Here is a 13556-nt window from a genome sequence, read left to right on the forward strand (position 1 = left end):
TGTCGTCAATTCTTGCCGCCAAAATCAACCGATCCGCAGGCAAGGGGTAGATGGGGGAGGGAATTATGCCGCAGTGGAATGTTATGCCGTTGGTTTGTGTGTTTCATATTTTAACACTGCTCCCTGATTGCAGTGTCCTTCGTTACACTGTGAAGCACATAACCGGGGGGGTGAAACTCCCGGGGGTGAAGCAAAACCTTCAAGTGTTGGAATTTTACTTTGCAAGAACCTGAAATGCCTCGAAGGAACGCAATGCTACGTTCCAATAAATCAAACCAGCGACTGAATGCGATAACTTTGAACTAACATTTTGATCTTAAAACTAACAACTAATGAATCAACTGTATGAATCTATGTAAAACCCGAAGTGGAGAGAAATAGAAAACGTATCGTAGCAGGATGTTTACGGACACGGATGTGGAGAAGCAAACGCGGTGTTCGTGGCGATTATGTTTGCCCCCTTTCATCATCCTTCAGGACGCGTCATTTAACTAATGGAATGCCGGAGAACCCCACTTTGCAGCAAATGATTGAGTTTGATTGGAGAGAAAATAGTTTGGAATCGCGCGATAACGGCGGTTCATAGCAAGAGTTATTTGTTTCATCACTTCATATGGGCAAACTTGTGGTCGTAAACAAACACACTCGGCAACCAATTAATGCAAGGGCAACATTCTTGATTTCCTTTCGACATTCCGACATACTCAGCATTGCCGTTTTATATATGAAAATCACGTAGCAATTATCAGTAGATTATTAATTCAACTATGGAGCATACCTGAAGCACACTTTGGGCATGTTACTTACAACATTTCCGATGGCTGCTTGTTTCACATTTAAGAAGAGGAAAACACCTAACCACCTTCATGATGATATCGTTGCTTTAACATTAAAGGTATATTTAGATATAAATCATTGGTTGATAGTTTACAGGCGAACTCCAATCAACGATAAGGTACAGGTGGTTTGCTTCTCCGACTTGGTCCATTTGAATCACTTTTTCCGTGAATTAAGCTCAGTGTAAATTCCATTTTTTATTTTAGTTAGCAAATAATATTTTTCAAGATCTCAAGCAATAAACTTTTTATGCCAGGATTAAAATCGAATGATTCAATTCGAATAAGACTTTAAAAAAATAAAATCACCTGATTCAATTTAAATACTACTAAAAACTTTATAGTACCTTACAAACTCTATTAATGTATTAATAAAAACTATGATGGGGAAAAAAGTTTAAACAGTGGTTTGACATTGATTAAACTTTACTACTTCGCGTCTCAAATTACAAAACAATAACAATTTATGAGGCACGAGACATCCCCAAGTGGGACAAGACCTCTCTCCGAAGAGAGTTTTCGGTGACCGAAAGACGGTAAATTAAAGATCGGTGATCAGCCGTTCGTAATACCGCGGGGTGCCAGGCTCGAGATTCGATCCCACACCTGTGGCGTGGTGTTTTCACACGCAATAGCGGTATACCGCTGCGCCATGGGCACCCCCTGAAAACAATTATACCATTGAATAAATAGGTCCAACGGAGAACGCCCAGGATAAGGCCTAATAGCACGGAGGGAGTAGCCTGATAATCGAAATGTCAGTTAGAGTATGTAGGTTATAACAATACGGCAATGCTCAGAATGCCATAATAAATAATAATAAATAAATCGCAATCGCAGTTAAAAAAAACATTCAATTAAAAGCATCGTGCATCTTGTAATTAAGCTAAAAATAATAGTGTTGCAAAATACATGCCTCTAACATAAATCAATACGTTTCGTTACATTATTCAACATCATTTGGTTGACCTATTAATTTTAATTAAGATCGACCCCTTCACAGTGTTACCCAAGCCTGAAGCGAAGACTGCTTTTTGTACTGCTTTTTGTCACACGTTTTGTTTCTACATACACGTTCTTATGTGTTTGTAAACTTTTTTTGACATTAATCAATGCAATTGAATCAAGTTTTTACTTAACTTAACCAATTTTTTGCTTCATTATTTTTTTAATTTAATATAAACATGTTTACAAATAACCATAATTTAATAAATAAAATCGTAGTTTTTTAGAAAAATATTATTTATTCTAAGGTTTCAGATTAAAAACCACACAAAAATGTAAAAACCCAGTGTGACAATTTTTTGAGCCATTTCGCCAGGGCGAAAGGGGTGGGGGTGAAGGGGTTAAAAGGTTGGGATTCATGTAAAACATCGTAATAAAGCTCTTAACATGCGCTAGTTCTAGTACATTTACCATTTTGTCTACTATTTCACTCCAAAGCTAACAGGCTAACATTTCGATATTGTTTCAAAGCTAGAAAATAAAAAAAAAACCTCAACTCACCAAACCGGACACATTGTAAAGGAATATGTTCACCTTTCAAATCACTTTGTCACTTACCACAACGGGTCACCTTGCACTTTTGAGGTCACATTAGCAAAACTTTGTCCATCGAGCACGTCATTGTTTTGCGTGCAAAGTTTATCCGACCCCTTTTCCAGTGCCTTGTGTCATATCCTGCTCCAGTTGCAGGAGCAACATTTGACAGCTGACCGACTCTTGGCCAGCTTTCTTCTGTCGCCGGTCTGTTTCAGCGCCGCTTCTGCACGTCATGTCACCAGCTTATGGCAAACTTTATCCTCGGCCGATGCGGTACCGAACCGAAATCCCTCGTTCGATCCCTTCTCACATTGATAGGAATAACAGAGAGGTTAGTTTTTAGCGTTTTTCCGTTGAAGGCTAGTACTTTGCGCGTCACCAGCTGCGCAGCAAAGCAGTGACGCTCTAAGACATTGTGCAACCTTGTTCTAAAGAACCACGAAAGTCGCCATATCGTAGACAAGTGGTATAAGAAACAACGAAGGCAGCATTCGTTGTTCGGGGAAGTTTCTTCCAAAACTTCCTGGTGTGCCAAATTTGGCCCAAGAAAACGGCAACAAATCTCGTATTTCACCAGCAATGCAAACTGGCCGAATGGTAGCAGTTTTGAAGCCAAAAAATATATATACACCATATAAGCCGGGCACGGTAGTTGGGGAGCAGAAATTGTCCCGAGAAGCTAACCGAATGTGCTCATGTTTCTTTCAAGCGTCGCTCTAAAACTGTTCATGCTATCCTATCCTGTCCGCATCAGCGAGAGAGCGAGAGAAAGAGGGAAAAGGAGAGGAGTTAACTACAAAACTTTTCCCCAAGCATGCATAAAGATAAACAGTTTGCCGGACAAAATGCATCCGATTGCATGCATCGTTCCCTAAACGCTTGTGCATGTGCAGACTGTGGTGCTGGTGAAAAGCTTTAGACCGAAGATGACATCTCGGGAGGAAAGTTAGAAAAATCTGTTTACAAATATAACCATAAATCCTACCGAAGGTACATGTCATGGTTTGCATATTTTGTCGTGGTTTATGCTTACGGACCCGAAGCGTTTTTTTTCCTTTATCCGGAATAAAGCATTTCCAGGAAAATCCTTAGAGATCCGAAAAATTGAGGGCATCTAACGAGCAGCACCCAAGACAAAGCATCTAACACACCATTTTTGCTCGGGAAAAGCTAACTGGCTAGTGGTAACATCATCCTTAGGGATGCACTCTTCACTCGGTTCGGCTGCGAACCTTAATTCGGATTACGTTGGAGATGTGGAAAATTTAGGAGTAACGGAAAAAAAAAACACCTTCCCGAAAATAACTCATCCCATCTCAAGATGCGGAACGCATCGTAAACAAAGTGCATGTGTGCAGCGCCCTCCCAAGTGCGGAAAAGATGATGCTGCGCTCGGTATAAATTTTTCCGATAGAATCCCTCGTGTGTCTCACACCATGCAATCTATCACGTCTAAAGCTGACAGCATTCATGAAGGGAAATTAAAACTTTCATGTGTACTGCATAAAGATTAGAATTTGGTTTTGTCTCTTGAGGAAAATTTGTAAAAAAAAAACACACAATCATCGATAGAACAATTTTCCATGAGACATTCTGTTTGCTGTACATATGCACCCTCTTGCTGTACATAAGACGGAGTGGCTAACGAATATCAACTTGAAGCATCCAAAACCCCAAACCTATCCGGAATGTAAGGTCGTTCGAGCTTCGGCATAGATTTATATGTTTACTCACTTTGGCTGGTGGCTCGGTAGTTTCCGTAAACCAATCGTAGACAATATCCGGCCCCGGAGCCCGGCCGGGGTGAATCTTCGAAAACAACAGACCGGCAATAAAATAACCTAAAAATAAACCAAAAAACCAAGTCAACAACAAGCGACCCACCATCAGGATGCCTTGGCTGGCTGGGCGCTTTCGCAACCCGATACCAAACCGAGTCTAATAAACCTGCCTCGTCACTTTCCCCGAGGCCCATCATCACGGGACCTTGGGAATAAATAATGAAACAGAATGTTTGCCAATCGTTTCGGATTCAGATTTGGCCCCGTTGCCACCACCACCACAATGTTGGGTTTCGGATCGAAAATTCCCATCCGTACAACTACTCTGCTGATTGATTTATAAACATTTGGTCTCCGTTCGATTTCGGAGCAATTTCGGGCATTTTTCCACCCGTCGTCTCAACCGGCTTTCAGGCAATCGTTGCTTTTCGGTTGGAAAAATGTAATTTGTTTTGTGATGCACGTCCTAGAGAGGACTTAAAATAATCTAATCTGAGGGAACAGCCATGTGTAGTTATTCGATGATTAATTAAATTGATGTGGCTTTTTTATGAAATGGTATGATGTTTTCAATCGAACAACTTGTAAGGATTACGATGAATAATTAGTAATATCCTTGTAAGGAGGTGAGTTATTTCGATTCGATTTCCAATTAAATTCTAATCGAGGAGCTCACTCCCAAATGAACGAATGCTTTCTTCGCATTTCGGTCAACATTTTAAATCTTTACCATCAACATCGTTCGGATTCAAATCAAATTCAAATACTTACCGGAAATTAGCTGAACATAGCCGTAGCGGGTAGCTTCACTTGCCGCTCACAGGTGCATTTCTTTCACCGGAAAGTGCCCGGTGTACTTTCTCGATACAGTGTTTCCAATTTGCATGCGATTTTCTTCCTTCCTCCAACGGGTTTCTCATCCCGGCTCGTAAATGGTTCATTAAATTTCTCGTTCTTTCCCTCAAGCCAGACGTTTGCAGAAATTGAAATTTACCGTACGTTCAAAAAACAAATATCCGGCATTGGCCGGTTCTTTATTTCCGCTTCGAAGGCACCGTGTCATGTTCACAGGCTTCCACTTGCCGCCACGCTACTATGTATTCTGGCCAAGATTCACTATCTCCGTAGAAGCTCGTTCCGGGGGTTTTCCTTTAAATATCTAAACATGCTGCACTTCGATCACCTTACGGAGGGTGCAAACGAAATGGTACATCGATGACACTATCTGAGGTACTGTACCTATGTTTGAAATGTTCAAAATCAACAACTCTTAAAAAAACAACTGTCTCTTACAAACTTAAATAGTCGGTACGAAATTATGATAAACTTCACGGCGGCGCATGAAACGGAATGAATTTCTATAAATAACCCTAAAACCGCACAATTTCGAGCATTATCTCAATCATCGATGCTTAAAACGAATGGAAAGGGCCGGCAGGCATTCGAGACACCGGAAGACACTTTTCTATGCGATTGAAACTCTTTCCGTATAATTTGTGCTTCTTTTTTGTTCTTTCCGCTTTTTATCATTCTCTTCAAGTGTGCTGGATATGACCGATTCGGTGGGAGTAAAATCCTTTTCCTTTCAAGCCGGATCGAATCGGCTAGTGAGCTCCATGAGCTTTCGTTCTCATGCTTCATAATTTAAACGAAGCCGGGGAAGTTGGCAAACGAGGGATGGCAGAAATTCATAATTAAAATCTTTCACTCTCCACCTTCATCGATACCGTCGACGGGAAGGTGCTTCCCGGGGCGCTGCTTAGCCCACCGGCCGCTCGCCGCACATCCTCCCTCCAATCCTCCTCCGTGTACGAGCCCAGCTCGGAGGATATCGTCTGCTGGTCGACGGAGAACACGCTAGCCATGCTCGAGTCAACGCTCGCCCCGTTCGAGGCACTCTCCTTCGGCTGGAGCCGACGGGGGCTGGCTGACGGGCTGAGCGTCACCGACGTTCTCATCATCATCGCCAGCGGGGCCATCGAGCCAACGCTCAGCTTCGATCGCTTTTTACCGGGCGATTCGATCGGATCCTTGGAGGGAACGCCGTTTTGGGTCACCGTGCTCGGAAGCTCCGACTGAAGGGATGCACTGTTGCGGCCCGCACACCAACCGAGCGGTTCGTCCGACGTGAGCAGCGAAATGATGATGCCGAACAGCAGCGTCAGCAACGTTCCGAGGCAGCTGTACCACATGTAGCTGATGCCGTACACGGCTGCGAACCAGGAAGAGTCGTCGTCCGTGTCGTCGTCCTGTCTGGCTGAAGCTTTTACGTCGCCACCGTAATCCGTGGTGGACTGCATGGGACTTTCCTCAGAAGACAATCTACAGAGGGACGCAAAAGAAGAAATACAAGAAAATACTTTAAAATAACCATAGAAATAAATTTGCTAACCAAAAACAAACAATATACAGGTATGGAATGATTGTAGATGCTAACACAATCATTTTTCAAGGATCGCTTCTAACGTCCCTGTTAGTTAAAATTAAGCTTAACACTTTTATAAAACAGTAAATTATAATACCATGGTGTGAAGAGAACTAGAATCATGCCATGAACTTATTTCCACCTCATTTTAAGCAGCTCAATGTTTGAAGAGGAAAAACTTCCGATCAATACCTCCAGACTAGCGAGATTCTTCGAAAAGAACATTGATACGTGAAATGTTTTCTGGCGTGCCCAGAGACCCCCGGAGTGTTTTCCCAGCCGGATCTTGGCCAAGGGCAGAATTATCGTCGACCTCTCGACTTTCGACACCGCCGATTGCTCACGGATCGAGAAAGCAATCCGTGATTGCACCGAAACTTTCTTCATCATCGCACTCTTGCCGCCGTCAGGAAAATCCGCATCGTCTCGCACTTGACCGGGTGCGCTTTCGCCACCCCCTTTCCCTATGCGTGGAAAATGGAAAAAAGCACCACCGGCCATAGGACCAGCGAAAAAAAAAAAACACACAACCAACCGCGGCACGCCACCTCGACTCCGGTTAGATTCCGTTTCGTGTTTACTCTCAATTAACTTTTCGTACACCACCACACCTAGCGCCATTCCGCGGCCACATTACAGCCCTCCCCCAGCCGTCCCTCCCTTTACAGAAATCCGTTTCCTTTCGAGGGAAAAAAAGGCGAATGCTAAGCAAACCAAAGTGGAGCGGGAAAGTGAATCCTTTCTTTTTATCGCCCCAACCTTGGGGAGCCGCGCGCGTGTGTAAACACGGAAGGAATGTTAAACGGAAAGCGCTCCGGGGAGGATTGAGGCGAAAATGGAAAAGTATTGTGGAAATTGTGGAACGGGAAAAGGATTCGTTACTTTACATCGACTCATCCGGGCTCTTGCGACTCTCTGTGCTGCTGAAACCAGCTCAGACAGCAAGAATTAAGACATCCGCAGGTGCTGGAGCATTCGCGAAAGAAGGATAAAATTTTTGTTCAAATATTTAATACTATCTGGACCTTGTGTAACGCTCTGAATTCATAATGCTCAATAAGATTTACAGAGTGCATTGTGAACCGGTTCAACGGGACGGTACATCAAAAACGAGAAAATAGAAGAAAGCACCTCTATTATTGCACCTATTCTAGCCATGTTCAAATTTAAGCCACTTCGATGCCTGTACATACCTGTAGAAATGCTGCTCGGAATCTCGACCGCTCCAATCCTCGTGGCGCACTATGTTGAGCAGGGAGTCGGGATCGACGCCGGCGTTCAATTTGAGTGCCAAGCTTACCGACTCACCCACGGGATGCACCTCATACCCGAGACCTTGCTGGTTATCCCACGCGCTGGCACCAGCGTTGCAACCTTCGACGGACGTCGGCAGCGGCACTGGCTCTTCGTTGTTCAGCTGAGCCAGCACTCCAACGACGATGACTAGCACCAGAGCCGTGATGCCACCGAACATCGCACCCTAGGAAAAGAAGAAGAGAAAAGAAGGGAATCATGTATTATTTCATCCCGAATACGGCAGAGCAATATTTTAAACCGAGTATGTTAGCCGTTTTAAGAAACTAGAGCAGTTCACCAAAGCACGTAGCAGTTGTTTCCAGGATGTAAAAGTCATTAATATCAAATTTAATGGTTTCTATTTTTCAACTTAAAAATAGAACCGGAACCATTTTATCAGAAACAGAACAGCTTCCGAAAAGCCGCTCGATTTTAATTGACCGGCAGGTCTTTGTTTAATCATTGGTAATCATTTCGATTGAAAGCTAACAAAGCGAAAGTTTATTGAGCCCTAGCAATTTGAAAAATAAAATAAATCGATCCCCAGCATTGCAATAAATTAGCTCTCCGCAAGGATTATGAAGCACTTCAAAAATTCAATATGTGCCATAGTAAATTGTTTTCCTATAGCAACAAGACTTTATCATCACTGGCAAACTTTTTACTGCATTGGAGGACAAAATTGAAATGAATTAAACAGCGTTACTGGAAATTCATCATATTGATTTAATTATATTGATCTAGTAACCAATGATTGACATGTAATTAAATGTTAATAAAGCCATCCAGGAGAATCATTAAAGAGAGATTATTACTGAATGGACATAAAGAGGAAAACGGATTGCAAACCAGTTCAAAAGAATAAATGCCAATTATAACATTTATTTTTAAAATTTTACTAAAGTGTTATTTTTTCTACCTTTGTAGGGTTTGGCTCCTTTTTTTCTTTTTCGAAAACAGATGGCCTGTTATGCGTAACAATGGCTATTATGAAACAAACGAATTGTATGTCAAATAAGTGATACAGAATGATTGAGTAAAAAAAACGAATCATTAAAGACAAAATCACAGTCCTCATACTTAAATGCTAATAGTTCAACTACAACTTTAGTAAAAACCTAAAAAGCACCGATCCCATGAGCTTAGATTTTTCTGAAGGATATTTCTATCAAGGATCAACAGCTATGCAAAATCGTAATGCCTGTCAAGAAAACATGTTGAAGTGCTCCAACAAAGAAGACTAACCGTTGGCAAATGATTGAAACGTAACGTCACAAAAGGAAATGTTCATCGACCCCACATCCATTTTTCATTTGAAAATTTGAACGCACCGGGCATGGAAATGTATGAAAAAAACCAATTTGAAACCCAATGGCTCTCCGAATCAAATGAAACCAAGTGGACGAGGCCAAGCGAGGCAGAGATGATTGCTCTCCAGTGGTAAACGACACACTTCACGCTCACTGCTCGCACCGCCATAATAAGCTCATCTTGTTGCGATTGTGCTAAAATGGAATATTAACAGGTAATCAAATTTTCATATTTTCAATTTGCACTCGCACACTTGAGGCACATCTTATAGCCGTGTGTATGGGAGACCCTCCGCGGGAGAAAGAGAACAGCTATTCTTGAGAAGCTATTGAGGAGCAAGTATCCCCTTGGCGGATGGCGTTCAGCGAACTCGTCATCTTCCGAGGGTGCCCGCATGTTACCTTCTTCCATTTGTAACTCTAGAAGCGGACGAGTTGATCAACAGCATCAGCTTCGTGATGATCCTCATCATTACCCTCATCGCTGCTTCTTAGGTGTCGCGAAAGTAACCAGGATGAGGGCACTCGTGCCACACAGGTCACTGCGGGCCAGGTCGAGCGGTTCTTGAAGCGATTCCGGAACATCCCGCTTTCCTTACTTCCCTCCAGCTATCTCCGTTCACTCGAACAGGGAGATTGCTACCAAAGTCACCCCCGACGATGTCTAAAAAGCGTGACAATCCTCTCCCCCAGATAACACCGTTGGTGTAATCGTGTGAGGGTGTGTGTGCATGCGTCAATGTTTGCTTACCCAGCCGGAACCAAGGCACAATAAAAAGCTCATTTAACTTCACTTCAATGAGATTAATCGGATAAAGTGGAGAGTGTTTTTCAAGCAGCTCTTGTTCAGCCACTGTTTGCCATCTAATCCCCACATAATCACTGGCGTACATAGAACCCATCAACACCATCCCTCCCTTTACGACCGCCTCCCCATCATTCGGTCGTGCGGAAAATGTTGGTGAATAAACAATCGCGCACATACATACACAAACACACACCGAAACGAAGGAGGAATGGGATCCCGCGATCCATAATCATATTGCACGAATTAGACAACGAACCCGGCGCAATGTTGTTTGCCGATTGGAGAGGCGAGACCCGTGGATTCCGAGCGGGATGTCGTTGTTGTTAAACAACTTAAATTGCGTTTCAATTCAATTTCGTCGGCTGTCGGGTGTGAAAATAATTTGTAAATGCTAGGCAAAAGTAAACGAACAAGTAAATGCTACCGCACGTGGCGGCACCTCATCTTTACGCCATTCTTGGTAGAATGCTGATACAGCGAAGCGCATTTTTCTTTTGCGAAGCCGGATTATTACTGGAAGTTAATTATTGTTCTAACGCTTTCTCTTTGCTTATAAGTGCCATTGTAGGGATGGAATATATTTAGGGATGGATATTGTTGAGTTTGGTAATTATTTTTTGGCAAATGTTGGGCCAATTGAGTCGCTTGTACTTTCTAATTTAATACATACGCTGTGATTTTTTTTTCAATTATACCAGTATCTTGTGTGAAATCTAGCTGTGGTGTGCTTTAATATAATTCTCAACTTACCTTACTGTTCGCTCGGCGGAAGAATATTCCAAGACTAAACAGACCCAGCGTTACGCCACCAATCAAACCGTTCAACGTAAGGGTAGCCTGCAGTATGCCACCGAGGCGTTCCACCACGAAAACTAGTCCGAAGGAAACTAATCCAAAGCTGTGGAATATAGGAAAAAAAAGGAAAATATCTTGGTTAGTATGAAACTGGGAAGCAGGGGTTGTATCAACATTGCAACACCTGCACTGAGTGAGGGAATTGAAAACCAACCAAAAACTCTACCTTGAGCCACCGAGTTGGCCCAATATTGGTAAAGAAGGATCACGAGTAAACCAATAGGAAAACCAAAACCAGACCGAACCCTAAAATAATGCTGTCGGCAAGATGTTCAATAGTCAGAAATGAAAACAATCCAGATATCCGTGCCAGTCTTCCGGTTCAATTGCAGTATTTTTTGGTTTCGTATGGGGGTTTCGTTTTTTTCGTTTCTTCCAATTACGTGCTAAGTGCATTACAAGAAATGTGGAATGCAAAAATAGAAAACCATTGCTTCACGATAAATTCATATCCAAAAAAAGGACCCCAGTATTGCTTTAAGAAAAATTTCGTGTGATTCTCTGTTTAAGTACATGAAATTTACAAAACTATAACAATCACAACTAATTAATTTAAACACTAATTTTATTTAAAATGTTGTTCATTTGCCATAGCACCTTTATATATGACCAACGCTAAAAGTCGATCGTTATGCCAAGTAAAATAAAAGGAAGTATTAAACTGGAAAGGGGTCAGTGTTACAAAAATGGGTAAGTTAAAAGCAGCTTATGAAAATTAATGGTTATGAAACATATCGTAATAATCAATCAGTATATTATATGGATAAACTACTAATTTTGACTCTATCAAGCAAGAGTCGATAGATATACCAGAGTTATCTTTAAATGAAATCACAGAACAAACAGAAAAAATAGTAACGAAAGAAACATGCTTTATCGGAAATCAATTAGAAACAAGCATGTTTTGTAGCAAAATAAAAGGTTTTAGAATACTTTTATCAAGCTTGGGTCATGATTGTCAATTAATCAAAACTTGTGATGGAAAACATATCCAGATTCAACTATCTGATATCGTGCAATACGTTTTTTAAGATGAACTGAAGGAATAAAATAGAAACCATTTTCCATCGTATTTTTACTATATCCTGTTAGATGTTACCGTGCATTTGATATTATCGTGTAAAAAACGATATTCGCTCTAAAACGGGTACTTTACATGGATCTTAATGGGAGAAGTGAAATATCCTATATTGAACAAAACTTGTTTGCAAAAACAATGACACAGTCAGAAAAGTTATTGATGAGGAAAATGGATCGTTGAAAAATGTTTATAAAATAGACCAATAATATCTGTTTGTACGGCATGGCATAGGGTTCCCGTACCTCTGCTTAAGGCTTCCATAAGATGAAAGATGAATTATTAAAATGAAATACATCCCATAACATTATATCTTTTCTATAAAATACCGCATGAAAAATCAATGTTACGAAGATTTCATGTCACTCACTAGCTAGTCACTTTTTTTCTTCTAAACTGCATAAAGCTTCCTGGGTTCGTTTTTAACGACTTTCCAACCAAAGCCACTTCACGGATGCTTTCCGGTGATAAATAAGTGCCTTTACTCAAAGCTGACTAAAGCCGCTTCGAACGGAATGAAATGAAGAAATCCTGCTTCGATTTCCAGTGGATTTTTCTCCGAACATAGCGCCCGGCTGACATGCCACCCCAAGGCGAACGCCAGGAGCAGGACAAACCGCCGCATACGGCAAGGAAGTAGGTACAATCGAATTAATTTTTCCTTTTTCTCCCTCGCTATACTGCACCATTCAAAACTCGCATCGGGTACACATACAAAAAACAATCTATTCCTTTTCTGAAACATCTGTGTCTCAGGATCCAACAGGCAGGGAGAAGGCATACGAGTGTTGAGTGCAGGGTCTTCGGTGGAACCTCCGGCAGTACACACGATAAACCGATACCAACGTCGATAGATCAATACGGCTCGATTTGCTTCGGGTGAAAGCAAAGAAGCGTCCGGATCAGGCGAAGGGAAGGAACAAAGCAGAAATCGATCGAACAGAAGATCAGCCGGGACACGTGAGACATTGACGACGTCTCAACTGTTTGGCCGTTTCCCTTCCCACTTTTCCACCACATTAACTTAACCCCCCCTGATATTCCACCTCCTCAACGTTCGGAGGAAAAATCGTTACGAAACGTCAGTAGGTGAACGTGATAAAGCACCTGTTTTGCTTGCGAACGGCTCAACTGCTAAGAAGTTGTTCGTGCAGCATTATCCCCGACACAACAACGACGGCAGCTCGTTTCGACGCCAGTCTATGGGGGTTGTCTTGATGCGTGACACATCCGTTTCTTATCTCTTCGATACGAGGCGAGTGCCTTGTATAGCATTACAGATATTATTTACCTTTCGACGGTGGTGCGTTGCCAAGGGGAGGGGAGGGAGGGGGAGGGGCAACAAGCAAACACGTGCGGTTCACGACGGAGCAGACCACACCTAGGATGTAGATTGCTTCTTCCGGAAAACGGAATCCACGGGGATCATAATCCAGCCTTCAGCCCGGAAGACTTTAATCACGCTTCCTACCAGCTTTATCGAGAGAACTTCGTCTTTAGTTCCATTCCATTGACTTTGGGCTTTGATTTTTTATTCAGTTACCCCACCCCCAACCCGAACCATTCGCGGTTCGTGAGAGTTTCTCCCCTCCACTTCTGCTAGAGGTGAATAACTACCGCCCGGA

The 13556-nt window shown here is 42.3% G+C and overlaps 1 protein-coding gene across 1 annotated transcript in view; it reads right to left on the minus strand.

Annotated features, from left to right (window-relative positions):
- Positions 1 to 5853: 5853 nt before the first annotated feature.
- Positions 5854 to 13556, minus strand: part of LOC131264739 (sodium-coupled monocarboxylate transporter 1) — a 37380-nt gene continuing 29677 nt past the window's right edge. Inside the window, exons 9-11 of the mRNA XM_058267008.1 lie at positions 10749 to 10896; positions 7778 to 8064; positions 5854 to 6481 (exon numbers count right to left, since the gene is read on the minus strand). Coding sequence (XP_058122991.1) covers positions 5854 to 6481; positions 7778 to 8064; positions 10749 to 10896 — 1063 coding nt within the window. The remainder of the gene's footprint in view (positions 6482 to 7777; positions 8065 to 10748; positions 10897 to 13556) is intronic.

Source organism: Anopheles coustani, chromosome 2 (assembly GCF_943734705.1).
Source record: "Anopheles coustani chromosome 2, idAnoCousDA_361_x.2, whole genome shotgun sequence".
In the NCBI taxonomy this organism is placed as follows: domain Eukaryota; kingdom Metazoa; phylum Arthropoda; class Insecta; order Diptera; family Culicidae; genus Anopheles; species Anopheles coustani.